The sequence below is a fragment of the Mytilus californianus genome, unplaced genomic scaffold (genome assembly GCF_021869535.1).
Source record: "Mytilus californianus isolate M0D057914Y unplaced genomic scaffold, xbMytCali1.0.p SCAF_8, whole genome shotgun sequence".
In the NCBI taxonomy this organism is placed as follows: Eukaryota; Metazoa; Mollusca; class Bivalvia; order Mytilida; family Mytilidae; genus Mytilus; species Mytilus californianus.
Window position 1 is genome coordinate 103,365,124 of NW_026262734.1, and position 27,928 is coordinate 103,393,051.

At 32.4% G+C, this 27,928-nt stretch overlaps 1 protein-coding gene across 1 annotated transcript; it reads left to right on the forward strand.

Moving 5' to 3' along the window:
* Positions 1-211: 211 nt before the first annotated feature.
* Positions 212-27,714, forward strand: LOC127711004 (atrial natriuretic peptide receptor 1-like). The gene is made up of 21 exons (XM_052216942.1): positions 212-1,290; positions 2,038-2,220; positions 7,203-7,364; positions 8,610-8,866; positions 9,725-9,809; positions 10,222-10,431; positions 10,950-11,037; positions 11,642-11,789; positions 12,685-12,765; positions 13,301-13,378; positions 14,007-14,111; positions 14,931-15,002; positions 15,552-15,717; positions 16,230-16,382; positions 17,386-17,563; positions 17,971-18,111; positions 18,708-18,831; positions 19,689-19,757; positions 24,858-25,226; positions 25,741-25,817; positions 27,164-27,714. The coding sequence occupies exons 1-21, from the start codon at positions 1,017-1,019 to the stop codon at positions 27,582-27,584; spliced, it is 3,441 nt and encodes a 1,146-aa protein (XP_052072902.1). The 5' UTR covers positions 212-1,016; the 3' UTR covers positions 27,585-27,714.
* The last annotated feature ends 214 nt before the right edge of the window (positions 27,715-27,928 follow it).

Below are 27,928 nucleotides of genomic sequence, written 5' to 3' on the forward strand. Positions count from 1 at the left end.
GTTGGATTAAGAACAAAATCGATGATGTGTTTTTTTCTACGCTGCTAAGTAATAAAATTTTATTCTTAAAAAGATAAAAGGATTTTGAATTTTCGCACATTGCTTAACTACCACAATGGGATCAAAGTTCAGCTAAATCTACATCAAAGAAACGAATATTTGTTTCTAAATATACAAAAGTGTCGTTGTTAATTTTTGTATATAATGAGGACAGAGGCATTTTAAAGTGTTGCGATAAAATATCTAACAATACTGTTGTTGTGGTCATTGGAATGTTTTATATTTATATACAACTGGTCAACGTGATATGACTACAGATACACCAAACTTATTAAAACACGAGAAGTGACAAGAGAACTGATAATAGAACCAAGGCTGACTTTTGTGAAGACAAATATTTTATCAAATATTAAAGGAAAACATGCAATACCTTTGTTGACTTGAGTAAACAATTGGGCATTGTTTATCGTTAAGTATCCTTATACGTAGCCAATTTTGGTAATCATAGATTAAATTTAACACGCGAGAAGATGTAGTGCGTACAGATTGACATTACTGGTATCCTGCTCAGCATGGATTCCAGGTTATGATGTAAAAGCCAACATGACTTGACGTGGAATCCGTGTAAATAAAAAAGGGATATAAAAGATTATCTGCTTTGCCCATGGAATACACAAATTCATTTTAAATTGACTGATTTTGCGATTTTGTTTATTCTTTATAGTGTCAATGGAATTTAATAGAGAAGTAGGGGGAAATTGGATTATTTTATTTTAACCGTTTAAAACTTATTGTAATAATTCGTAGTTTGCAATTGAAGTTGCCGTGGCAGGAATTTTTACAAATATATTGCAATTGAAAAAAAATTGTTTCGGCTGCCTTTTAAATATTTGTGAAAATATCTTGCTAGAGGGAATTACAGCAGATTTATTAAGTGAAGAATTTGGGCTTATATTTAAAACCATCACGAAATTATCAATTGTGGCACTAATTGCACATTTTAGTGGATATTAGCAATGAACTTATCGCTTCAAAACTTTTATTATGTTCTGTGTCTCATATCCATTACACGTGGATTTAATATAGGATTTCTTATTCCGAAAAATTCGACAAATATCAGTCTTCCAAGTTTTAAAACTTCAGGAAAAGCTTTTTTGTTAGCTGTTACACAAACTAGTGCGAAATATGAATGGCGAGACAGCAGATGTAATGATGCTGAGGCACTGAATCAGTTCATCAATCTCAATACAAGTAATATGGACATTATTGTGGGGCCTGTATGTCAAGGCGGTAAGTACATATTACAGGAGTATCGTTTGTGTGGGTGCGGGGGTGGGGAGGGGGAGGGGCAATATTCTTAGGTGGAGGAGACAGGCTTATGCAAGTGAAAACATGTAGTAATCATTGGGGCTGTGATACATTACTTTTTCTCATGTTTATAATTTTGCAATGCAAATATTGATTTCATAAAAAAATAAATTTAATACAATTTCAATTTCAGTTTTATAAATAAACTCAATTGCGATCATACACGACGGATGATGAGACAAAAACAATGGTACTGATCTTGGACATATTGTGACGTCGAAAGCCTGAACAACTTTTAAACCATGAAATTAAAAAAAAAAAAGTTCGAAGTGGACATTTTGGCTGGAAGCTTTGGGCTAACACTAGTCTTGTCTCTTTATTACATTTTGTTTTACCAGTTATGGTAGTCATTCAGTTTATGAGCGACCAACTGTTATGACAAAGTAATTGGTTGATTGGTAGTTATTTTCAATTCCAGTGACAAATATTTCAAACATAATCAGGACGAGTACAATAGAACAAAAAAATAAGCAGTGTTCGATTATCTTAAAAGTGGGTTTAATGAGAAAGAAATGTCGGAAATTTGAACTGCCACAGGAAAAAGACGATACATTTTGGATACGGTGAGATTTTTTTTTCTTAAGCATAGTTTCTCTTTTAACAATTTTTAAAACTCAGATCAAATTACATAGTTGTTATATTTTCGCCATATTTTTGTTTGCTTTGTAGCAATCACTTTTGTGGAAAAAATGGCAACTCTGTGGAATATACCATTTCTAACATGGACCCCAACAGATGAAGCCCTTCATACAGCTTCCAAGAACTCCTCGTTAATCAGTACATTTGGTACTTATCAGGACCTAACCAAAGTACTGGCTACTGTTCTAAAGTACCATCAGTGGAACAATATAGGTTAGTAAAATAATAAGCAAAACAACTCATCAATCATAGACAAAACTAAAGGACTGATGTAGGTTTTATGTTGGTTAGAAAGCGACCTTTGGCTAGAAATCTTAATTAATGGAACACAGTGAAAGTGATTGTAATTAGATTCGTGAAGGTGTAAGATTGTTTAAAAGGCATGCAATACTTTTTATTCTAAACATAAATAGATATAGGAAGATGTGGTATGAGTGCCAATGAGACAACTCTCCATCCAAGTTACAATTTATAAAAGTAAACCATTATAGGTCAAGGTACGGCCTTCAACACGGAGCATTGGCTCACACCGAACAGCAAGCTATAAAGGGCCCCAAAATTACTAGTGTAAAACCATTCAAACGGAAAAGACTAACTTATAAATTTGCTTCAATTTACGTTAATTACAGGAAATGTAAAATCTATTTGAACGGGGTTAAGTTTCGAAGTACAAATTCATTGTGCTGCTACCGACAATGCAAATATATATATATTATTTCATAATGTGAGCAGCGTCGGATAGAAATCGACCTTATGCAAATGAATATCATTACATCTGTCAACCTATTTCCGTTTGAAAAAATCTCTACTGTAACTGTTCGAAAATTGAGTTGTTATAAGAAGCCTACAAAACAGACCAACATTCATCTTTTATTTCGTATTTAAATGCTCCAAAATCAACCAAAGTCTTATACATGTACATGTATATGTGCACTTGCATAAGGTCGGTTTCTAGCCGACACAGCTCATGTCATTTAACATTGGATTTCTTGATTGTTTTCTTCGATCCTTAAAGATATTGACATCACGTTCACGCAGACCACGCAGAGCCAAAAGGGCTAAAACATGAACGGCGATTTTAACGTTACTCCCATAGAAGCAGGATACTGTGACCGCGAAAAAACTTATTCAAATCTGGTTTTTTATCTGATATAGGACATGAAGACTTGTAGTTTATTTATTTTAGAAATTTTCCATAATTCATACTTAATATTTTCTGACAGTTTAGTTTAGAATTCGAATTCGATATTCGATGTTTTTTTAAGAACTTTCTTATATTTCATTTTTATTTTTTTATGATTGAGTAATTCACTATCTGTTTCTAAAATGTGTGAAAAAACAACTTCAAGGGGATACTGTTTAATCCAACCAATTCAGTTCATTTCTTGCTTTAATCCATAAATGATTTTTTTCGTTTATTGACAATCCTTTCAATATCCCTTTTTCATCAGATCTTGTCAAGGACATGTATTATATATAATTACAATGACATTAATCCGGTTTTTTTCAATCATAGTTGATTATTACTCTTTAAATGTTCTGTTTTGTAAACTTTCTCACTTTTATTGCCACATAATCTTATTTCTTTGTTATATCATTATCTTTCTTTATAGTTGGCATTAAGTTAAGTCTTCAGTCCGTGGGATCAGCCTTTCGATCTGACACCATTCGTTATCATTTTGAAAGTGAAAATAAAATTCCATACTGAAACTCATTGTTTGTAATCGCTCTACCAGTCCGTAAGTTAGTTCCGCCAATGTGTTTGTGTTATATAGGCAGGAAACCATGCGGTCGTCGGTCCGTGCCTTGTGTTTCGGCATCTTTGCCTGTTTCCTCAACATAACCTGTTGCAGACTCATCTGTGGCGCTCGAAAATATTTTTTAAAGGTCAAATAAAGTGGGACGATGAAGAGCATTCGGACCAAAAATTTCGAAAGGTTTTTCCAAATACATCTATGGTAATCTATTCCTGGGGTAGAAAATCCTAAGTATTTCGAAAATTTCTATGTTTTGTAAACAGTTGATTTATAATTATGATCATATCAATAATAATGCATGAATTCAGATGGAATACAACAGATTTTGATGTATGTAAAGATTTACACAGGTTTAACATTTTTCAAAACCTATACGCATTAGAAAACAATGGGTTTTAATTGAATTTCATTGAAATATTTGAAGTCCCGTTTTAAACACTTATGCTGGTACATGTTTACTCCCCGATGGTTTCACCAGCACAGAAGTGATGCTTCTGTGTTGACATGAATTATTAACTGTTAACAATAGAACGGAAGCACTGACTACTGAGTTGATTATACCCTCAGAGACTAACAGTCCACCAGCAGTGGTATCAACCCAGTGATAGTAAATGAAAATAACATAAATTTCGTGCGTTCTAAGTGCTATTCTGGATTTACTTTCATCAGGAACACTCGAACCCAAACATTGGAAAGCCTGAAATTGAGAATGGACTGGGGAATGTGTCAAAGAGACAACAACCCAACCAAAGAGCAGAAAACAGCACAAGGCAACCAATGGGTCTTCAACACAGCGAGAAAATCCCGCACCCGGAGGCGGGCTTCAGCTTGCCCCTAAATAAAAATGTGTACTAGTTCAGTGAAAATGGACGTGACACTAAACTCCGAAACATATAAATGAACAAAAATAAAAAATAAAAAAAAATAACAAAGGCATATATAGGACCTAAACACTTGAAGAGATATTTGACCAAAAGGTATCAAATTCATCTAAGGTCAACTTTGCCTGAGGGAGTTGGAACCTTAATTTATTGATTATTTCTTAATTCATAAACTGAAAAATTACGAAAACTTTTTAATAAATCATTTTAGTAGTACCGAAGCAATAACCATAACTTCACTAATGTAAACAGCTGGTCCCATATAGAAATAAGGAGATGTGGTATGATTGCCAATGAGATAACTATCACCAAAGTAAAAATGAAGTGGATGTAAGCAATTATAGGCAACCGTACGGCCTTCAAACAATGAGAAAAACCTATACCGTATAGTCGGCTATAAAAGGCCCCGACATAAAAAAAATATGAAACAATTCGATTGAGAAAACTAACGGCCTGATTTATTACAAAACAATTTACGGAAAACAAATATGACAAACATGAACCAAAGACAACAACTGAACTACAGGCTCTTGACTTGGGACAGGCACATATAGAATGTGGCGGGGTTAAGCATGTTTGAAGGCGCCAACCCTCCCCTAACCTGGGACAACGGTGTAACGGCACAACACAAGAACAAACTATGCAAAACAATAAACGAATAACAAATATGAATTACAGAAAAACACGACAACCACTGAATTACGCGGCTCCTGGCTTGGGACAGGCACATTTAGAATGTGACGGGGTTTAACAAGTTTGAAGGCGCCAACCCCTCCCCCTTAAACCTTGGACAGTGGTGTAACAGTACAACATAAGAACAAAATATAAAAATCAGTTAAATAGGGCTTAACTCATCAGATCGATACAAAACAGAAAAACATCTAACAAAAACACAGTCCGGACAAGGCAGATATGTATTCATCCTAAAAAAACAAAAAAGAAACAAAGTACATATCTGAGAGTACTCGCAGCTTGTTCAAAAAGCAACTAATAAACAAATCATGTTTCTAATACCATACCCGGTTTAACAGGAGAAGTGGAGTAATTATTTTTTTTTAAATTGATTGGCGCAATCGTATACATGTACTTCATTTTTTTGTGCAAATGATTCTAGGTATATTTTAAAAGTAGTGGCGCAAATGAGTTGTGGTGCAAAAGGACGCATTTTTGTCGCAAACGAATTTCTCCTAAATATTGGACTTACCAATGTAGTCATAAAACGTGGATTTTATAAAATGTACAATATTGTAAAATGTTATATCAGTTCTATGACAGGATCTTGCAATGCATTATCTGTGATTATCATAAGTGAAGATCATGTTGTTGTATTTTCTACATTTTTAGTGTGTTGAAATTTGATGTCTATTTTTGTGTTTGATAAATTTAGTTTAAACATTCTAAATTTAATTTCTAACATTTGGTTGAATTTTTAAAAGTTGGAGGCCTTCCAAAAAACTACACAGCTTATCCCCAACATTTATCAATTTCAGTCATTTAAAAATTAAACAACGTCAATCAAACATGGCTATGACTTTGAAACTGATCAGGTTGAAATTGATTAGGTGATAAAATGTAAATATACAATATGTCACAATTGTTTTGATATTGATAATGAAAATTAAACATTTCTTGTCTTTTTCAAGTATCTTTGTGAATCAGTGATGATAAGACGTAAGGGTAACCAGAGTAGAATAAATTAGTTACCAAGTTTATGAAGTACGGAGAATTAGATTATATTATAAACTTTCCTGACGCACCAAATCTGTTTATATTACTTTGATGGAAGACATTCCAGGGGCGGATACTGCTATTTTTAAAAGGGGGTTTCTACCCAGGATAAGGGGGGGGGGGGGGGGGGGGGGGGGCTCCAACCATATGTCCCCATTCAAAAGCATTGATCGTCAAAAAAAAGGGGGGTTTCAACCCCCAGAACCCCCCCCCCCCCCTGGATCCACCTCTGCATTCCTTTTGAAAGTCAAGTCTTAAATAGTTTTGTTTTAATATATATAACAAGAGACATGATGTATGCACCAATGAGACAGCAACCCCATGACAAAAATAAGCAAATGAAATCTAGAGGGCAACATGCAGTCTTCAACAATAGACAAGTGCCAAGCTCCTTATATAGAAGAATAAGAATAAGAATAAGAATAAGAATAAGAATAAGAATAAGAATAAGAATAAGAATAAGAATTTTATACAATGTGGCAAGCTCTTGATCGTCCCGAGTCTTAAAAAAGTTTCCAAATAAATTAAACAGAAACAACCAAACCCCTAGCTGCGTCATCAACATAAAATTCTACAACAAGAAAAATTAAGGTATGATTTTTTAAATATTAGATTTTTTTTAAATCCTGTATAAAACGGCGAAGTTTGTTCCAGTTGTCAACTCGTGTCATTGGATGCTAACCTTAAAGGTTAGTGAAATTACAATATTTACCTATATAGCGGTTATTCTTTGACCCCACTAGAATTGCTTCTCCAAATACTATATTTTCATATTTTATTAATGTACAGTCCAACACGAAATTCAAAAAAAGCTTTTTACTATTTGTAGGAATCATAAGCAGTTCCGATGAAATTAGACAAACTTTCTCCAAGGTGATGAATTCAACATTTCCAATGTCCAATATTAACATAAGACGGGAAAAAGTTATTACGCGTTTCACAAGAGGAGACATGGAGAGTGCTATCTACGATTTAAAGAGCCAAATAAGAGGTATAACTAAGTCAGACATGCATGATAATTCCGGATTTTTTTACCGTTTTGATTTTGCATTTGTAAAAGGAATTTCCGTTTTGTATGTTTCTTGTTTGAGGATTTTTGCTGCTCAGCAAGTTTTACTGAAAACTTCCTTCCGTTTTTTTCTCAAGTATAAATAATCTCCAATATTTTAACATACAAAATGATTCAAATACTTGTTATTTTCTAAGGTTTTTTTTGTAAGTGTAATTTTTTCCATAGGTACTTGGGGGCAGGACAATTTTTTTTTAGCCCTCCCCCTTTTTTCCAAAATCCGTTATTTTTTTGTTTTCCATTAATTTATATCAGTGACAGCTGTGGATAGAAAACTTGGAATTGATAGTAAATAGCAAATACAAGTTATTTCTAGTATATTTATGTACATATTATACAGAAAAACATGAAAATAATGGAAATTAATGGAAAACAAAAAAAATAACGAAAAAAAGGGGGAGGGCTAAAAAATAATTTTCCTGTCCCTAAGTACCTATGTTTTTTTTCCTGCTGTGTACTCCCATTGGTATTTCATTAACAAAAATTCAACATGCCGGAATGAAAAAAAAGGAATTTTAAATTCTTTTTTGTTTTTCATAGAATTTAATGTGATTTCTTCCTCTACATTTCTATATGAAAAGTCGAGAGAATTCTATCTTAGGACTCTTGAGATTATTCTAAGTTCTCTCATCATAAATGGGGCTCCAGTAGGGTACCCCTCTTAAGTAACAAGGTCACATTTAAAAATTGCCTCAGGCCACCTAAGCAAACTATACAGATGTTCTAAACTGATGTGGTTTTGAACACTTTTTGAAGTTCACAGGTCCTTTTAGATTAAAAGCCACGTTGCAGTTTAGATTTGACTATCATGGTGAAGCATCATATATGTATATATATATAGACAATTTCTTGGATTACAAAGCTGCATCAATCCCCCTCCCCTTAAATTAAGTCCCCCTAAATGAAGCAGAGAATGGGAATAAATGTGTATGAAACAACACCCCATCAACAGCTAATTAAAAAATTCAGGCATCTACTGATTTAGGAGTCAACACTTTATATATTTCAAGCTATATGAAATAAATTGTGCTGTAATTTAAATAGAAATTACCAAAGTTATGTCATAGACTCCATATTTCATACATACATAGATCGAAAAAACATGATGAAAAATATGCCAGTAATGTTATGTTAAAGTTAATTCAGTTTCTTATTGTTTTTTTCCAGTTTTCATTCTATCTTTTCCTGAAAAATACATAGATGATTTTATGAAGGTGGCCTTTGATAAAGGACTGACCAGTAGTGGAAAGTACATTTTCATCCATCTGACATTTGGAGCAGGACTTAATCATACCAGTAGCCAGGATGATATCTTTAGCTCTTTGTTAGAAGTTGGCCCTGTTTCAACAACATATTCAAAGTTTGAGAATGACTGTAAAAATTTTTTGAAACCATCAAATCTGTCTGTACCTCTCAGTAACCAGGTATACTCCTGTTAATGTTGAATTTATATTTATTTATAATTTACCCCTCCAAAAATACAGTAAATAAGTATATCTAATACCAGACAAATTATTTTGAATTTGCAAAAAATAAAAACCCATGTAGATTAACCTATAGAGTGTTTTTGACTGGTATATGACTGTAATCAGCGTTGTGAGTTTTATCAGGGTGAAATAAAAAAAGCAACATTGGATTCAAATTTGCTTTAAATAATGAAAGGTCTAATTGAATTTTCAAATGAAAAGGCCCTCCTTTAAAATCAAAAGTTCTGTATAAAGCACCAGTGTATTTTAAGAATGGGAGGTCCTGGACTTTTGGAATTGAAAAATGAAAAGCCCTTTCCAAAAAAAAAAATGGGTTTAGGACCTCGGACCCACCCTAATTTGAACCCCTGAGCAAACATTGTTATTTTACAATTATTAAGACATTGTGACAAAAAGATTAATGTGTACTTCTAAATTCAGAATTTAGAAATCCATTAATTTATTTGCCATACCTGTTTATAATATTTTTTTATTTTAATAGCTAGTTTTTATAAGACTTAGTATAAGATGTACTTGAGAATTTAGGGAACAAAAATTGTAACATAAAATAGTCGTAAGAAAATCTATAAAACAAAAAGATGTGCTGTCTATCATTTAATAGTTTTGATATGCTATAACAAAAAATAAAAAAAAGTATTCAAATTACAAACTTACTAATTATGTTGAATCATAACTGAATTTAAGGTAAGTGAGTTGTTGGTTTTTTTTTTTGCAATTTAATCTATATTCTGTACTAAATATTATGTATGTCTCCTCTTGCAAACATTAGATAAAGTGTTTTTTTGTATTTTACAGATAGATGATTTTTCTGCTTATTTATATGATGCCATTGATATGTTTAGCCATCACAATCCAGTCACAAACAGCAAAAACTATACAGGTAGATTAGCTTGTTTGAATATTGTGCTTTTTGTTTAATTTACTGCTTTTTAAGTTTTAACTTTCTATATAAGAATAAGAAGATGTGGTTTACGATTATTGCCAATGAGACAAACCTCCACTAGAGAGCAAATGACGTAGAAATAATCAACTAGCATAGTACACGTGTATATACTATGATTATATCTCAGTGAAGTGTATAAATATGTCTGCCTTAAAGCACATGATAAAACTTTTCTTTGGATGGAGATTTGTGTGACCTTTTACATGCATAAGTCAGGAGCCTGTAATTCACTGGTTGTCATTTGTTGCTGTATATCATATTTGTTTTGTACATAAATCAAGCTGTTAGTTTTCTCGTTTACTCATCCACACTGAGAAGTATTTTCATCCTCACTTGATATTTGTTTCAGGTTATTCCGGTTTTATAGAGAGATTTGTTGATAACAAAGCCATCAGACAGTATCATGTGACCCATTTTCAACACAGTAGTCATCAGATAGTTGCAAATATAACTAACTTGACAGATTATCGGGAGAATATTGCCGTAGTCTGGACTGGTGGAGAGAGACCCTCGGATACACCACATTGTGGATTTTCTGGAGATCACTGCACAAAGGAAAGTATGTATTGTATAATTATATATGTGTTACTGTTACAGTTTATCTGAAAAATACAGCTATTTTACTATACAATACTACATATGTTTTGCTTCCAATAATTATTATCATTTACACTTTCATTCATTGGCTTGTTCATGGTTTGTTTATTCCTTTGTTCCTTTGTTCCTTGGCTCATTCCTTTGTTTGTTAGTTCGTTCATCCATCGTCGGACTGTCAGAAAAAGACTAGTTTATGCTATTCTGCATGAATCATTAATTCATGTTACACCGCCACATTTTCTGGTACCATATATACTGTGTACTCATGCTAATTGCAGTTTTCATTCTTTAACATGCACGTTAAACATACTTGTGATGTCTTTAACTTCTTCCCTATTTTCAGGTAAGTACATTTAATTTTGTGGGTCTTCCATCAAATTCCAAGGAAACTTCAGGTTAGTTGGTTTGCAACATATAATTGTCACAATATCTATGCCCTATTTCGAACAACCCATTAACCCTGTGACCTATTTATTTCAGAAGATGATAGGACAGCAGTCATAGCCGGTTCCTGTGTTGGTGTGATTCTAGTCCTGACTATCTTAATCACAGTTTTCATATTGTATAGGTATAGTAAAACAATTTTGATACTTATGATAACCATTGAGATATTCCATGTTTTATACAAAATAGCACTTTTAATAAACAAAGAACTGCTGGACCAATAATGCCTCCTAAATTTTGTGCTGGTAGAGTTCCCTTAACTGGATACCAGATGGTATGCAGTGTTGTCAGATCAAAATATCAAATACGACTAAATTGACAATAATACTTAAGTAAACTGCGAAACATGTCGACCAATATAAGTTGCAGTTTACTTATTAAATTAAGTGTTGTTGTTGATTTAGCGGAAAATAGCATTAAGTTAAATTAACACTTTTTGTGAATGTACTACTTGGATTCATTATTATTATTGGGATAATTGTGGATTTCTTGGGTAAAGGGTTAATCACGAATTTAAATGTTCAATGGAGTAAAAACTTTCTGTAAGCTTGTATGCAGACTTTGACAAAACCACGAAATCAAATATGCTTGAAAATGCAAATTTTCCTCAATCCACGAAAGTTAGTGTCAACGAAAATAAATGAATCCACAATAACTACAATTTTCAAATATTTGCAGTCCCGCAAAAAGCAGTTAATGAATATCATCATGTATTTGAATATTTGTAGAAAATTCCGCTTTGAAAAGGAACTTATGGGAATGTTATGGAAAGTAAATAAAAATGAAATCAAACTTAGAAAGAAAAATGGAACAGCGACTGTAGTCCCTGCACAAGTCAAAGGTCAAATTCATCCAAAGAAAAAACTTGTTAGAATGGTAATTATAGTATTAAGCTTCTTGACAAATGATAATTTAAAGTTTTTAACACCTTTATTGAGTAGGTAAATTAATGTTTAGCACTTTTTTTCAAGCTATTGTACTGTGGAAAAGTCAAAGTATTAATAAGGCCACTTCAAATTGATTCTTAGTTTTATGGATTCACACACTCCAAAATGTTGGAAACTTAAAAAAAGATTCTTTGGAGACTTTTTGAATAATTGCTTCATTTAAATGAACCCACAACTTCTATTTTAAAATGTCTTTGCTTGTCCCACAATTCTCAGTTCATTTACAAAATTTCTGGTATTGCTTGCTAAAATATTTATTTCAGAAAGAAACAAAATAGTACATTAAAGTCCAATGAACAAGCATGTAATTTGGAGTGGCCTTAAAAGGAAAATAATTGCTGTATATTACACACAAAAGACTATAAATGAATAATAATGATTAGTAAGGCATTTCAAAACAGATTACTAAATTTATTTTGTATACTCTTCAAATTTTCATGAATTAAACCATGAGTGAATGATATACATATTTTGAATTTCCAACCTAGTTGTGGTAATTCTTTACTAACATATAAATATGTTCATATTAATTTGAGAATCGTTACCATAAAACTTGAGTTTTAACCCTTGAAAATAATTTCTGATAAAAATGATTTCAGAAATATGTGATGAGCTATGGATGAGTTTGCTTTTGATATGAAATTGAAATGTTTAACAAGTATTTTTGCCTACATTTTTATCGTAATTAAGATTTCAGAATATATTTTGACCTTTTTTGTGTTACTTTTATTCATTTTGGAATTTTGGAATTGCAGAAAACCTTGCAGCATCAAACAAAATTTTTTGCACATAAAATTATAGCAAACCTATATTGTGTTTTATAGGAAACAAGGAATACTTTAGGTTTTGGATCATCTGTGAGTTTAGACAGAAATTTACTATATACACCTATAGGTAATTACAAGGTAAGTCAAATGGAATTCGATAAATTCTGAAAGTTTAAAAATATTTTCATTATAGCTCAAATAGCAACAGGATAGGTTTTGCAAAAGTGAAAATTCCCATTTAATTTTGATAGCAGTATTTGTAGGCACCATTGAGATAGAGCTACAAAATTTTGAAAAAAAAGGGGGCAAGAGGGGGGGGGGGGGGGCAACAACAATCAAATAAAGATTGAAAGGTTCAATATGAATACTATTCTCCATGATAAATGCTGTATGGTAATATTTTATTTTAATTTGAGTAAATTTGTGTTTATTTGTAAGCTGTCCAACAGATTGTTGATGGCCCTATGGTGACCTATCGCTGTTTACATCCTTGTTCACTGAACCTAGAAATGTGATATGTGCGAGCAGGGCATGATGTCTTCTAAATACATATTCTTGTGACCGCTTTATTTCTAAAAATTTCAATGAATTTCTAGCAACTTGAAAAGTAGATATAGATTACATGGAAATAGATATTTACTAAAATTTGCTGATGTATCTTATTTCCACATAGGGAACAGTTGTTGCGGTAAAAAGTATACAGAGAAGATCTATAAGACTGACTAGAGAAGTTCTTCGAGATTTAAAAACTGTAAGTTGACATATGTACAGTTTTGAGACCGAAACTGTTGGATTTTCAATCTTTTTTATATGCCCGTTTACAGGACGTATTATGGTATACCGTTGTCCGTCCGTCATCAACATGTCAGACAATAACTCACAAATGCTTTAACCAGTTTGCATGAAACTTTGGTGAATTGTTTATATCTATTGACGTCAGCTCCCTTCCAATTTTTATATATTTAGATTTTAAGTTTCAAAGTAGTAAGATTTTATTCATAAAAAAGGGGGATTTTTCAGTTTTCTGACAATAACTCAAAAGTGCTTTCAGCAGTTTTCATGAAACTTTGGTGACTGGTTTATATCTATTAAAATAACCTCCCTTTAGTTTTTCATAGATTTCTGAAATGACATTAAGGAGTTATGGAACTTTATTCGTTGAAAAAGCGACGGGTGTATCATGCACTCATGGTGCAGCTGTTTATTAATAATGGTACTTGGAATATTTTTTCACTTGATTTATGGAAATGTTAAACTTTTATATTACCATTTATACATGTGTGCTTTAATATATTTAACACTTTAAAGATTCAGCTATTAACATGAAGACAAACATTAAAAAAAAATTAATGTTATAATTATTGAATTTTCATTTTCAGTTAAGAGAATTGCAACATGACAACTTGAATCCCTTCGTAGGAGCAAGCCTAGAGCCAAACAATAGTTATATACTTACAAGATACTGTGCCAAAGGAAGCCTACAGGTACAAAATATTCTTTATGAAATATATAACACCTATTTTTATGCTGTTAATACTAAGTTTTAATGGTCTGAAAATTCACGACAATATTAGGCCTATAACCCCACCACATTCTGTATGTGCCTGTCCCATTAGTCAGGAGCCTGTGATTCAGTGGTTGTTGTTTGTTGCTGTGTAAAATTTTTGTTTTTCGTTTATTACTAAAATTGTACATAAATAAGGCCATTATTTTTCTCGTTTAAACTGTTTTACATTTGTCAATTCAGGGCCTTTTATAGCTGACTATGTGATATGGGCTGTGCTCATTGTTGAAGGCCTTACGGTGACCTATAGTTGTTAATTTCTGTGTCATTTGGTCTCTGGTGGAGAGTAATGTCTCATTGACAATCATACCACATCTTCTTTTATTTTTCTATATATGTAACTATGGATGATTGGTTTTTGATTTTATCTGATGTCATACAATTGTTCAAAAGCCAACAGCAGTCTGGTATAAGTGAAGAATTTTGCAGGCATAATAGAGTTTGTGTTTTACCATTACTTCCAAAAGGTGTCCAATGAATGAGGATATTACCCTATTAAAGGTTGATGTTAAAGTCGTGTGTTATTATATTTATAAATATATTGAAAATAAAATAATATTTCTTAACCTCCAGTCTTCATTCAGCTTACAATTGTTCAGTGTGACAGTGGTTTTTTTTACTGTTAACCTGGTTTAAAACCAGGATCCAAGTTGATTTCGAACTGTTGGACATTATTAAGTATAGCAAAGATTCAAAATGTATAAACACTGTAAGAATTTAATTGTTTTTTCCTTTTTAGGATATTTTAGAAAATGATGACATAAAGTTGGATTGGATGTTCAAAATGTCTTTTGCGATAGATTTAGCCAAGGTTTGTATCCTTGTGATATTCGATTATCTCCCCTTTTTAAAAATCTTGACAAAAAATAATTTAAGAGTTAGGGCTGTTCCAGAATTGATTGTATGAGGGTAGGATGGTACTACTTTGAAAATTTGATGGGTGTTTTTTTTAATTTTTGAAAGATATCTTTACCAATTATCAGAAATAATCAGTTAAAATTTTATGCATGGCTTGGTAAAAAAAAAAATCTCTTCTGTCCCCCATACATATATTTCTGGAACAGACCTTACATTTATACACATCAATCACATATGCAACTACACAATCAAAAAAAAAAACGACTTAGTTGATGGAAAACCATATAGCTTTTTAGTTACTCTACAACTTTAATAGTACAAAATTGAAATTTTCAAGAAGCAAAAATTGATGTTATGTGCTCTGGGAAGATTATAGACATATCTACATTGATAAAAGATTTTTCTGGATCTATAATTATTTGATAGTTTGCAAAGTTTGAATAAAGTATTTTAACTTATTTTTTGAAGGTTTAGATAATTCTTATTATTGTTTTACTCACAGGGATTGGAATTTTTGCACAAAAGCCATTTGCGTTCCCATGGCAACTTGAAGTCCAGTAACTGTGTTATTGATAGTAGATGGGTGCTGAAAATAACTGATTTTGGTGCAATAACTTCTCAACCTGAGGAACCAAGTGAAGAGATAGGGGAACATGAATTCTATAACAGTAAATCTCAGTAGTAGTGATCATAGAAACAAATTTTAGATTTTGTATAATTTTATGTCATTAAAGATAACCGAAAAATGCTTATCTAGGACTTTATTAAATTTGATATATTGTAAATCCCAAAAATGTTGTGTTATTTATGTTATTGCAAAATTTGCAATGGAAAAGGTGAAGCAAGATTCAAAAATCTCATTTTAAATTCTGATAGCATTATTTGTATGGAGGATTTACTGAAATTACAATGGCAAATCTTACATTTTTGTTCATTTTTCAAAATTAGCAATAATATTAAAATGCCCACACAAATTTCTGAATTTACAGTACATATAATTTATTTTATTTTTTATTGTGATCAGAGTCTTCGAAATATAATATTTCTTTGTTTTATCATCCTTAAAAAGAACATTTATTTTGAAATTAAAACATAAATTTTTGAAATTGCTACAAAGTTGGCCAGGTAACGAAAATGGAAATTGAAAACCTAATTACCGTATTTTATTTTTTTCCTCCAGGAATGCTTTGGACAGCACCAGAACTATTAAGGCAACATAAACAAGACACTAAAGGAACACAGAAAGGAGATGTATACAGCTTTGGAATTATTATTCAAGAAATACTGCTTAGGTGTACCCCATATTATTTCAATAATGTGAGCTCATCTAAAGGTAAGGGAGACAATTAACTCACATGTTTAAAAAAAATAATGAATTGTGTCCCATGACAAGGGATTGTTAACTGAAACATTTGAATGGATAATCATAGTAAGGATGTTCGCTCCTCTTGATTTTGAATTTTTACCAGATATTCGGAATCCTCTGGTTTTATCCATGCAGTGCCATAATTTTGCCCTCAAACCCCTACTTTTCTTTTCATGTCTTTATAACATATAGTTTAAAAAGCCATATTTAAAAATCTTATAAAATCCTTGTTATTTTTCCATAGCTTTTGAAAGAAAAAAGGGGCCAATGTTAAGTGTATGAAAAATCTAGAGAGAATCACTTCCCGCCAAATTTTCAATGGCTTATATCTTGAAAACAAGCACACGGACCCTTCATTTTTTTCTGCTTTTTTAGTTCCTTTATTCATATATTTTCAATTTATAACAGTCTTTTAAAAAGCTTGTTATTTTGAAACGGAGTATCGAACATCCTTAAGATTTGTTTCAAGTACAAACTTATATAGTATAAATGTTATCCTATTCACTCTATGTCAAATATCATTTCCTTCTGAAAAAGTTTGCTATATGTAGTAAATGTCATCAGTTAAAACACAAAAAATCTATAACTGGATGATTGATTGATTGTTGGTTGCTTAACATCCAGTGGCATATAATTGGATGAATAAGTGAAAACATAGAGTTTTTCCTGCTGTGTTGAAGACCCTTCGGCTGTTGTCTGCTCTTTGGTCGGGTTGTTGTCTCTTTGACATATTCCCCATTTCCATTCTCAATTTTATTACCTTTTCATAAAATTATTTTGTCACTAAGGGAATTTTAATAATTTTGAAAAACATAGATTAACTTTCGGTCTCAGTATTTTTGATCAAAGGATTGGAGAAAGTCGGTTGTGTCAAGTTTATCCCCAAGCACTGATTATGTACAAATGTAATATGATTTCTTAAAAGGATGTTGTATATAGAATAAGCTGAAAACAACTTAATTATTTACAGAGATAATAAATCGTGTGAGGAAAGGTGAGGATCCTCCATATCGGCCACTCATACCAGATAATAGTAACATCCCAGACAAGGCTTACAATCTAATGACGAGTTGTTGGAATGAGAATCCTGACTTCAGACCAGAATTTAGTAATATCAGAAAGAAACTCATAGATCTCAATGGTGGCAAGTAAGACATCATGCAGTTTTATACAATAAAAAAGTTTGATTTTTATTCCTTGCAATTTTTCTTAATGTATAAAATTTTAGTTGAAGAAACATTCATCATCTATTTTAAAAACATTGTTTTTAACAAACCTTCTTATATTTTCAGGTTCACAGATTGTTATTATTTTTTTCTAACTGCTAGTTTAGTATTTATACTGCAAAAGATGAGAAATAATGATAGACTGTGGAAACAAGTTTCCTTTTGTCTTTTTGGATTATCAATTTTATTAAACCTATGATTACTTTGTATTGGAAAGAATGAACAAAAAGGAATAATGGTTCTTTTGATGAGTACAATTTGGAATGTAAGTCGCAAATACAATTGAACAGTTGAACTTCAAATATTGTTTATATTTATATCTCTCCTAGGAAAACCAATATAATGGACAATATGATTCACATGTTAGAAGCCTATAGTAACAACTTAGAGGCCTTGGTATCTGAGAGAACAGAGGAACTGGCCAGAGAGAAACAGAAAACTGATTTATTATTGTATCAAATGTTACCTCCGTAAGTTGAATTAAAAATTTTGAAATTACCAATTAACACCTTTCCTTACCAGTTGTTTGTTAATTAATTATGGAAAATAAATTGTATTGTTAGAGCTTGTTTTTGATACATGAGGTGTTTTATGCCATTATGACAGCAGGATAAAAGTGATGATACCTAATCATATCACAATATATATTTTTTTGTTTACATTAAAAGGACATTCATGTTTGACTTCATGCATGATGTAAAAAGAGCGAGAAGTTACCAATGGGGCCTTCAAAAACATCATGTAGGCCAAAAACAAAATCAATTGTCTTCAAAACACTACAGAACATAAAGATTTCAACACGAACCCTATCAAAAACAAGGGGTGAAGTCAGTGAAGGTGTTCTTGCTCCACTAGGGGCACCTGCCATGTTACTCATTACAATTAGAAACATGGTGATAATGTCACATCAAGTAATGTTACAATCCAGGAAAAGAGGAGGTGGATTGTATCAACTGATTATTCAAAATCATATTGTGGATAATTACATTTTAAAAATCTTTTTCTATTCATAACTTGATTTATGTCAGCTACATGTAATTATTCAGTTCATGTCACTTACTTATAGGTCTGTTGCTGAGCAGCTGAAGAAAGGGGAGTCAGTTTTACCAGAAACTTATGAAGAAGTTTCTATATTCTTCTCTGATATTGTGGGGTTCACCACTATCTCGAGTACTAGTGAGCCATTAGAGGTATGTATTATTGGTACATTTTGCATGTTCTCAGTGAGGATATAAAATAAAACTTTTTTCCACACGATACATGTAATAAAATGAAACTATGCAAAACCAATGAGATATTGAGAGAAGTGGAAGATAGCAAAGGGATATTTAAACTCGTATGTCAAAAATAAACTTACAAATTTATAATATGAAGATGTGGCAGGATTGCCAATGAGACAACTCCCCACAAGAGACCAAGTGACACAGAAATTAACAACTATAGGTCACCGTACGGCCTTCAACAATGATTAAAACCCATACGGTATAGTCAGCTATATAAAAGGCCCCGAACTGACAAATGTAAAACAATTCAAACGTCAACCACTGAATTACAGGCTCCTGACCTGGGACAGGCACATACAGAATGTGACGGTGTTAAACAAGTTTGCTGGTGCCAAACCCTCCCCATAACCTGGGACAGTGGTGTAACGGCACAATACAAAACAAACTATGCAAAACAATAAACAAAAAACAAATATGAGAAACAACAAAAACAACAACCACTCAGTAACAGGCTACGAATTTGCATGTATACTCAGGGGAGTGGGGTAGATAAGGTTCAATCTTTTCTTCGATGTAAAATGAAATGATGCAAACCCCTAATGAGATAAGCACCCAGAATTCTTCACTGTCAGTGGGAGGAATGTTTCAAGTCATATTTTTATTACCTTTCTTAAAAAAACCATTTCATACACTTTACAGTAGTAATTACAGTGCTTTAGATGTATAGTGCTTGTTTATTTTACCTACTCTACACACTGTTTAATGCAGCTAAGTATTAATGTATAAGAACTCTGACATTACCAAATGTAATATATCTTTTCTAGGTTGTTGACCTTTTGAATGATCTGTATACAACCTTTGATGAGATTATAGCCAAACATGATGTCTACAAGGTATTATTCTACACACTTGCTATTGTGGATTCTATACACCTTATCGCTATTTGTCCGCCATTACTGGACATCACAAAAGTTCCTGTATAGTTTTGACGTCATAATAGAAAATATCTGATGCCACAATGGAAAAGTGATTGTTGTATGACGTCAAAAGTTCAAGCGGAACAGATTTCCAAATGGCGATAAGGTGTATTTATTTCATTAGAATCACATTTGGTGGTTGTATAAAAATTTGCAATTTTAAGGGTACTGGGGATTCATTTATTTTCATGAATACCAAATTTTAGTGGAATGAGAAAAAAATGCATTTTCGTGGATATTTGATTTCACGGTTTTACCAAAGTCCTCTGTTGTTTCACAACATGCTTGTATATTTTTTATGCCCCCGTAGCAGCAAAGGGGCATTAAGAGTTACCCTTGTCCGCTGTACGTACGTACGTCCCGAAATTGGTTTCTGTTCTCGACCAAATGTTATGAAACTCATACACAATGCTTATGACCATAACTAACAGATCAAGTTTGAATTTCGGGGGGCTTCACTTTTACCGTTCTTAAGTTATGTCCCTTTATAACATTATATGCAATCAGGGGCATCATCTTTGTCCCATTCACCATTTATTTTATTTTTTAAATAACAAAATGCACTTATTAGTATAATCAGGTGTGTGTTTGTCTGGAAAAAAAGGAAAAAGTCTACTAGTAAACATTAAAAAACAAATGTTACTCCACAAAGATAAAGATGAAGACCAAGAATAAAATCATTTTGAGTTTAAAAGCAATAAATACTTTAAGAATTGTGTTACTTTAAATCTATCAATTGTGCATATGACCGACAAGGATTGCAAGATTCATAGACAAAGTTTAAACTAAAGGTGCTGTGGGGTTACATGTCTTTGAGACAGTAGACCAACAACACAAAAAACCAGAAACAACACCTAGAGGTCAACATATAGTGTTATTTAACATTAGATAATTACCACAAATCAAGCTGTGAATCCCTTTGTCTAGTCAAAATATCAAAAAATTTAACAAAGACCACTAAAGACCTGCAATATTATAAACACCAACTTGTCAAAAGGAAAGAAATACTAATAACTATATAGGTTGCATTTCTGTAAATATTGACAATGCAATTTCCCATAGGAACTCCTTTTACGGCTAAAACTGTACCACTTTTACTATGAAGTTTTGAACAAAATCTTATCCTAGAATTGAAAGTTCATATGCACTACAATTTTTTTCAAAGGTCAAAATAAAGGGCTGTGCGGCATATTTTCAACGTTTATATGCCCTGAACTTTTCAGAGTTTAAACTAACACTAATTTTCTTAACTACCCCTACCTCGAATGAAGGGTTACCACAGATTTCAATGTAAACAATATGCACATGTATATTTACTGGTAACATTCCCAAGTTATGTCTCTATGAGATGGAACACAGAGAGCATAGATGGGAACCAGTATGTAAACAAAATTTATTTTCTATGAATATTCTAAATCTCCCCAAAAGAGGCGTGGTTTGAGAAACAGCTGTATTTACAAAGTGCAACCTATACAAACATTTATTCAAATAGAAAACTCTCTAAAATCAGTTTTTCTCACATTAATACTCATTTATAAGAATTATAGCCCGAAAGAAATCACTGTGTATACTCTAAGTTTTTTTTTACTGAACATTTTATACCCCTCCCCTGTTTCAATTTTTAAAAGAATTTGAAAACAAGACTTTAATTATTGCCAGCTTACCCTATTTGCATATTTTCTGATATAAAATGCCTAGAACCTGTTTAAAACTGTTTTGATAACATATTGAAAGCATATCAGAATACTATAAATGTTATGTTTAGCAGTCTATCATTACAACATTCAAGATTATATAAAATATCTAATCCTGCCTCTGTCTCCAGTCCACATCTTACTGTATGCCTATTTGTCAATTAAAGTTCACATTTTCTACCTCAAATGGTCAATTTAGAATTCTTGTCACAACAGTATCATCTGTAACCATATATCTGACACAATTTACCTAATAAATATACTAGAAGTGTTCAAACAAAGCCTGGATGATATTTGCAATAGTTGTATGTATGCAGATACCAGTCTGAGATATAAATTCACTTAAAATGTTATAGAGATGACTGCTAACATCTAATTTTTGCATAACTTCCAAGCATAGTTATTGTTTTCTATATCAAGAACTTAAAAATCATAAAATCATAGCATTTACAAGTTAAATTATCTGTTTTATGACCCAGGGGGTAGGCAATTTTCTCTGTTTTTTGCCCCTGAGGCCTCAAATTTCCTAAATTATTCTGCTGTTTCTAGCAATTTGGAATATTTAGTACATATTCAGGATAGAACACACTATTGTAAGTTTTGTTGAGATATTTTTGTATTTCTAGCTTGTATTTTTTATGCCGTGGTGACAAAAAAGCAGATTTAGGTGTTACGGCTTACTTTTGGGTTAATGACAGGACACAAACATCGCATAAATAATATTCAGGAAGGATCGATGAGTTTCAATGACTGCGAAGAGTAAATATAAGCACTTCTTAACAATTTAATTTACAAACATGCAAATATTATGAATTAATTTTGTATTCAGGACTTTAAGTAAACTATGCATACTGTAAACTGTGAATTTATGCTGAGTCATCATATCTAAGGCCCAGGATTCTATCAATCTTCATGAAATATTTATAAAACTTCATATTTGAGTTAATTTCTTTAAAATCTGTGAGATAAAGCAAATTTGTTTAAATTCTGAATGTTCTCTTTTTTCACCCTATATAGGTTGCATTTCTGTAAATATTGACAATGCAATTTCCCATAGGAACTCCTTTTACGGCTAAAACTGTACCACTTTTACTATGAAGTTTTGAACAAAATCTTATCCTAGAATTGAAAGTTCATATGCACTACAATTTTTTTCAAAGGTCAAAATATAGGGCTGTGCGGCATATTTTCAACGTTTATATGCCCTGAACTTTTCAGAGTTTAAACTAACACTAATTTTCTTAACTACCCCTACCTCGAATGAAGGGTTACCACAGATTTCAATGTAAACAATATGCACATGTATATTTACTGGTAACATTCCCAAGTTATGTCTCTATGAGATGGAACACAGAGAGCATAACTGGGAACCAGTATGTAAACAAAATTTATTTTCTATGAATATTCTAAATCTCCCCAAAAGAGGCGTGGTTTGAGAAACAGCTGTATTTACAAAGTGCAACCTATACAAACATTTATTCAAATAGAAAACTCTCTAAAATCAGTTTTTCTCACATTAATACTCATTTATAAGAATTATAGCCCGAAAGAAATCACTGTGTATACTCTAAGTTTTTTTTTACTGAACATTTTATACCCCTCCCCTGTTTCAATTTTTAAAAGAATTTGAAAACAAGACTTTAATTATTGCCAGCTTACCCTATTTGCATATTTTCTGATATAAAATGCCTAGAACCTGTTTAAAACTGTTTTGATAACATATTGAAAGCATATCAGAATACTATAAATGTTATGTTTAGCAGTCTATCATTACAACATTCAAGATTATATAAAATATCTAATCCTGCCTCTGTCTCCAGTCCACATCTTACTGTATGCCTATTTGTCAATTAAAGTTCACATTTTCTACCTCAAATGGTCAATTTAGAATTCTTGTCACAACAGTATCATCTGTAACCATATATCTGACACAATTTACCTAATAAATATACTAGAAGTGTTCAAACAAAGCCATATTTGCAATAGTTGTATGTATGCAGATACCAGTCTGAGATATAAATTCACTTAAAATGTTATAGAGATGACTGCTAACATCTAATTTTTGCATAACTTCCAAGCATAGTTATTGTTTTCTATATCAAGAACTTAAAAATCATAAAATCATAGCATTTACAAGTTAAATTATCTGTTTTATGACCCAGGGGGTAGGCAATTTTCTCTGTTTTTTGCCCCTGAGGCCTCAAATTTCCTAAATTATTCTGCTGTTTCTAGCAATTTGGAATATTTAGTACATATTCAGGATAGAACACACTATTGTAAGTTTTGTTGAGATATTTTTGTATTTCTAGCTTGTATTTTTTATGCCGTGGTGACAAAAAAGCAGATTTAGGTGTTACGGCTTACTTTTGGGTTAATGACAGGACACAAACATCGCATAAATAATATTCAGGAAGGATCGATGAGTTTCAATGACTGCGAAGAGTAAATATAAGCACTTCTTAACAATTTAATTTACAAACATGCAAATATTATGAATTAATTTTGTATTCAGGACTTTAAGTAAACTATGCATACTGTAAACTGTGAATTTATGCTGAGTCATCATATCTAAGGCCCAGGATTCTATCAATCTTCATGAAATATTTATAAAACTTCATATTTGAGTTAATTTCTTTAAAATCTGTGAGATAAAGCAAATTTGTTTAAATTCTGAATGTTCTCTTTTTTCACCCTATATAGGTTGCATTTCTGTAAATATTGACAATGCAATTTCCCATAGGAACTCCTTTTACGGCTAAAACTGTACCACTTTTACTATGAAGTTTTGAACAAAATCTTATCCTAGAATTGAAAGTTCATATGCACTACAATTTTTTTCAAAGGTCAAAATATAGGGCTGTGCGGCATATTTTCAACGTTTATATGCCCTGAACTTTTCAGAGTTTAAACTAACACTAATTTTCTTAACTACCCCTACCTCGAATGAAGGGTTACCACAGATTTCAATGTAAACAATATGCACATGTATATTTACTGGTAACATTCCCAAGTTATGTCTCTATGAGATGGAACACAGAGAGCATAACTGGGAACCAGTATGTAAACAAAATTTATTTTCTATGAATATTCTAAATCTCCCCAAAAGAGGCGTGGTTTGAGAAACAGCTGTATTTACAAAGTGCAACCTATAAACAGACGACTACTGACAAATTTACAAATTTGGGACAGATACATTATAATGTGTTTCAGTTAAATCAGTTTTTGAGTACTGAAACTTCCCCTTTATTTATCTTGATAAAATGAAGTTACAAGATAATGCACAATAAAAAACATTTAAGTACATTGCATGATATAACAACAGGTTGAGACAATTGGAGATGCTTACATGGTAGCCAGTGGCCTGCCTAGAAGGAATGGAAAAAGACATTCAGGAGAAATAGCAAACATGGCATTAGATCTCGTCAGTGGAATCACAAATTTTAGTATTCGCCACATTCCAAATGATAAATTACAATTACGTATTGGTCTCCACATGGGACCATGTGCTGCTGGAGTTGTGGGCCTTACCATGCCTCGCTACTGCCTGTTTGGGGACACTGTTAATATGGCTTCCAGAATGGAATCTACGGGAAAAGCACTACACATTCATACGAGTGCTGCCATGTATACAGCATTAGAGGAATTGAACTGGGGTTTCATGATGGTGGAGAGAGGGATTGTTGAAGTGAAGGTTTGTACATAGCTTCTTTCTCTGTATATTTATTGCTTTTTCAAGAAAAAACAATGTTTAAAGTTCATAGAATTATGTGAATTGAAAAGAGTGATTTATAAAAAGGTTTAAATGGACAAATTTTATGGTGTTTGAAATAACCTATCTGTATCATCCAGTATGTCTACACAAGTCTTGTACATTTAATGAAGAACTAACCAGTAAAACTCATCAGTAGCTAGTTATCCATAGCTGCTATTATACCTACACTAGTTTTCATAGATTTACCTTGTGACCAGTATTCAGCATATACGAATTCATATCAAAGAAAAACACTGTTACCCACAAATAGAAAAATTTACACAAAGTGAATCTTAAAAAAGCATTGTCACTAAAGTTGATTGTTGGTGTTTAACCCCACTTTAAGCACTCTTGGCAATGACTTAAAGTAGCCAATTTTTATAGAGAACCACCAACCTTTGGCTAACACTGAGAAGAAAGTTGTTTATGTAACTTGTATAATTTCCATCTACAGGGTAAAGGTTTACAGAAAACTTATTGGTTGATAGGGAAGACTGGGTATAACAAACCTGTACCAAAGACCATTAGAAGGTAAGTACTGTAGAAGGGGGTCTGGAGGTATAACAAACCTGTACCAAAGACCATTAGAAGGTAAGTACCGTAGAAGGGGGTCTGGAGGTATAACAAACCTGTACCAAAGACCATTAGAAGGTAAGTACTGTAGAAGGGGGTCTGGAGGTATAACAAACCTGTACCAAAGACCATTAGAAGGTAAGTACCGTAGAAGGGGGTCTGGAGGTATAACAAACCTGTACCAAAGACATTAGAAGGTAAGTACCGTAGAAGGGGGTCTGGAGGTATAACAAACCTGTACCAAAGACCATTAGAAGGTAAGTACTGTAGAAGGGGGTCTGGCGGTATAACAAACCTGTACCAAAGACCATTAGAAGGTAAGTACCGTAGAAGGGGGTCTGGAGGTATAACAAACCTGTACCAAAGACCATTAGAAGGTAAGTACCGTAGAAGGGGGTCTCGAGGTATAACAAACCTGTACCAAAGACATTAGAAGGTAAGAACTGTAGAAGGGGGTCTGGAGGTATAACAAACCTGTACCAAAGACCATTAGAAGGTAAGTACTGTAGAAGGGGGTCTGGCGGTATAACAAACCTGTACCAAAGACCATTAGAAGGTAAGTACTGTAGAAGGGGGTCTGGCGGTATAACAAACCTGTACCAAAGACATTAGAAGGTAAGAACTGTAGAAGGGGGTCTGGAGGTATAACAAACCTGTACCAAAGACCATTAGAAGGTAAGTACTGTAGAAGGGGGTCTGGCGGTATAACAAACCTGTACCAAAGACCATTAGAAGGTAAGTACTGTAGAAGGGGGTCTGGAGGTATAACAAACCTGTACCAAAGACCATTAGAAGGTAATTACCATAGAAGAGGGTCTAGACAGGGTCTACCAAATAGAGAATAACTGGCAACAAAAATAAATGGAGAAAATTGACCAAAAATTTAACTAATAGAAAATTAGGAGTTCTGATATATAGCAAATAGAGAATAATGGGCAAAAAAGAAATAAAGAATTGAGAAAATGCATAAAAAGATAAAACATATAGAAATGAAGACTCCTTGGTAGAGAGCTTTGTTGAAAATTTCAAAAAAGACTCAAATGTGGATTCAAAAAATTATTTAGTCAAAATTTTTTAAAAAGAGTAAAAAAAAAGGGCCAAATACCTCTGCTTTTTAGTTGGTTTACCTACATGTCTTATCTGTGTACTTGAAATAGAATTGTCAAAAAGACAAAATTGTCAACAGATGAAAAAAAAAAAAAAGAACATTCAAATAATACAAGAATATATTTATGTTGTGGAGCATTTTGTATAATTTCATGAGTTATACTACAGAACAGTCCACTGTGACTTTAATTTTTCAGATTGCAAGCAAAGTACAAGAAAGCGCTAGCTGAAGGTCGTCCAGCTTCCCCTACAGAATCACATATCTCAGCAGGGGACCAGAGTGATAGCATGTATGGCAGTGCTTTCCGTAAAACTTCTTTAGCTGTACGCTTTATCAGGGCCCTTTCTACAGAAAGTATTCCAGGTGAATCAAGGTCAATGTCAGAGTTAACTGTGAGAGACCTTAATTTATCATGTGATAGTATGGAGGATCCAACTAGTCCTGACCGGTTAAGTCCAGTTTTGTGGAAACCATTAAAACGAGTTAAGAAAGACAATGAAAAGTCCTCTAAATCAGAAAAGATAGAAAATGGTGCTAAAAATGGAAGTGATAGCGATTCACCAAGAGACAGGACAAGAAAATATGCATTTGTTATACCAAAAATAGAAATAACATGATAGTGATTAAGTTGTGTATGAACAAATTTTAAATCCGTCCATACAATTATAATGGCATCAGTTGAAATATCATAATGGGAAATCATTGTTAATATATTTATCTGTAAATGTCCATTTAAATTTTATATAATTTTTATATGTTACATGATTTTTTGCTACAAAATGAAGAACATTTCATATTAGATATACTTAAAAAAAAACAGTTGTATCATGTTTATTAGCCTTTGTAGCATGACAGCTATCCATCTGTATTATAATCAAGTATCCCAATCAGTCAAAAGCAGGATTTGTTATAAATATAAAAAGAAAATATGGTATGATTGCCAATGAGACAATTCTCCACA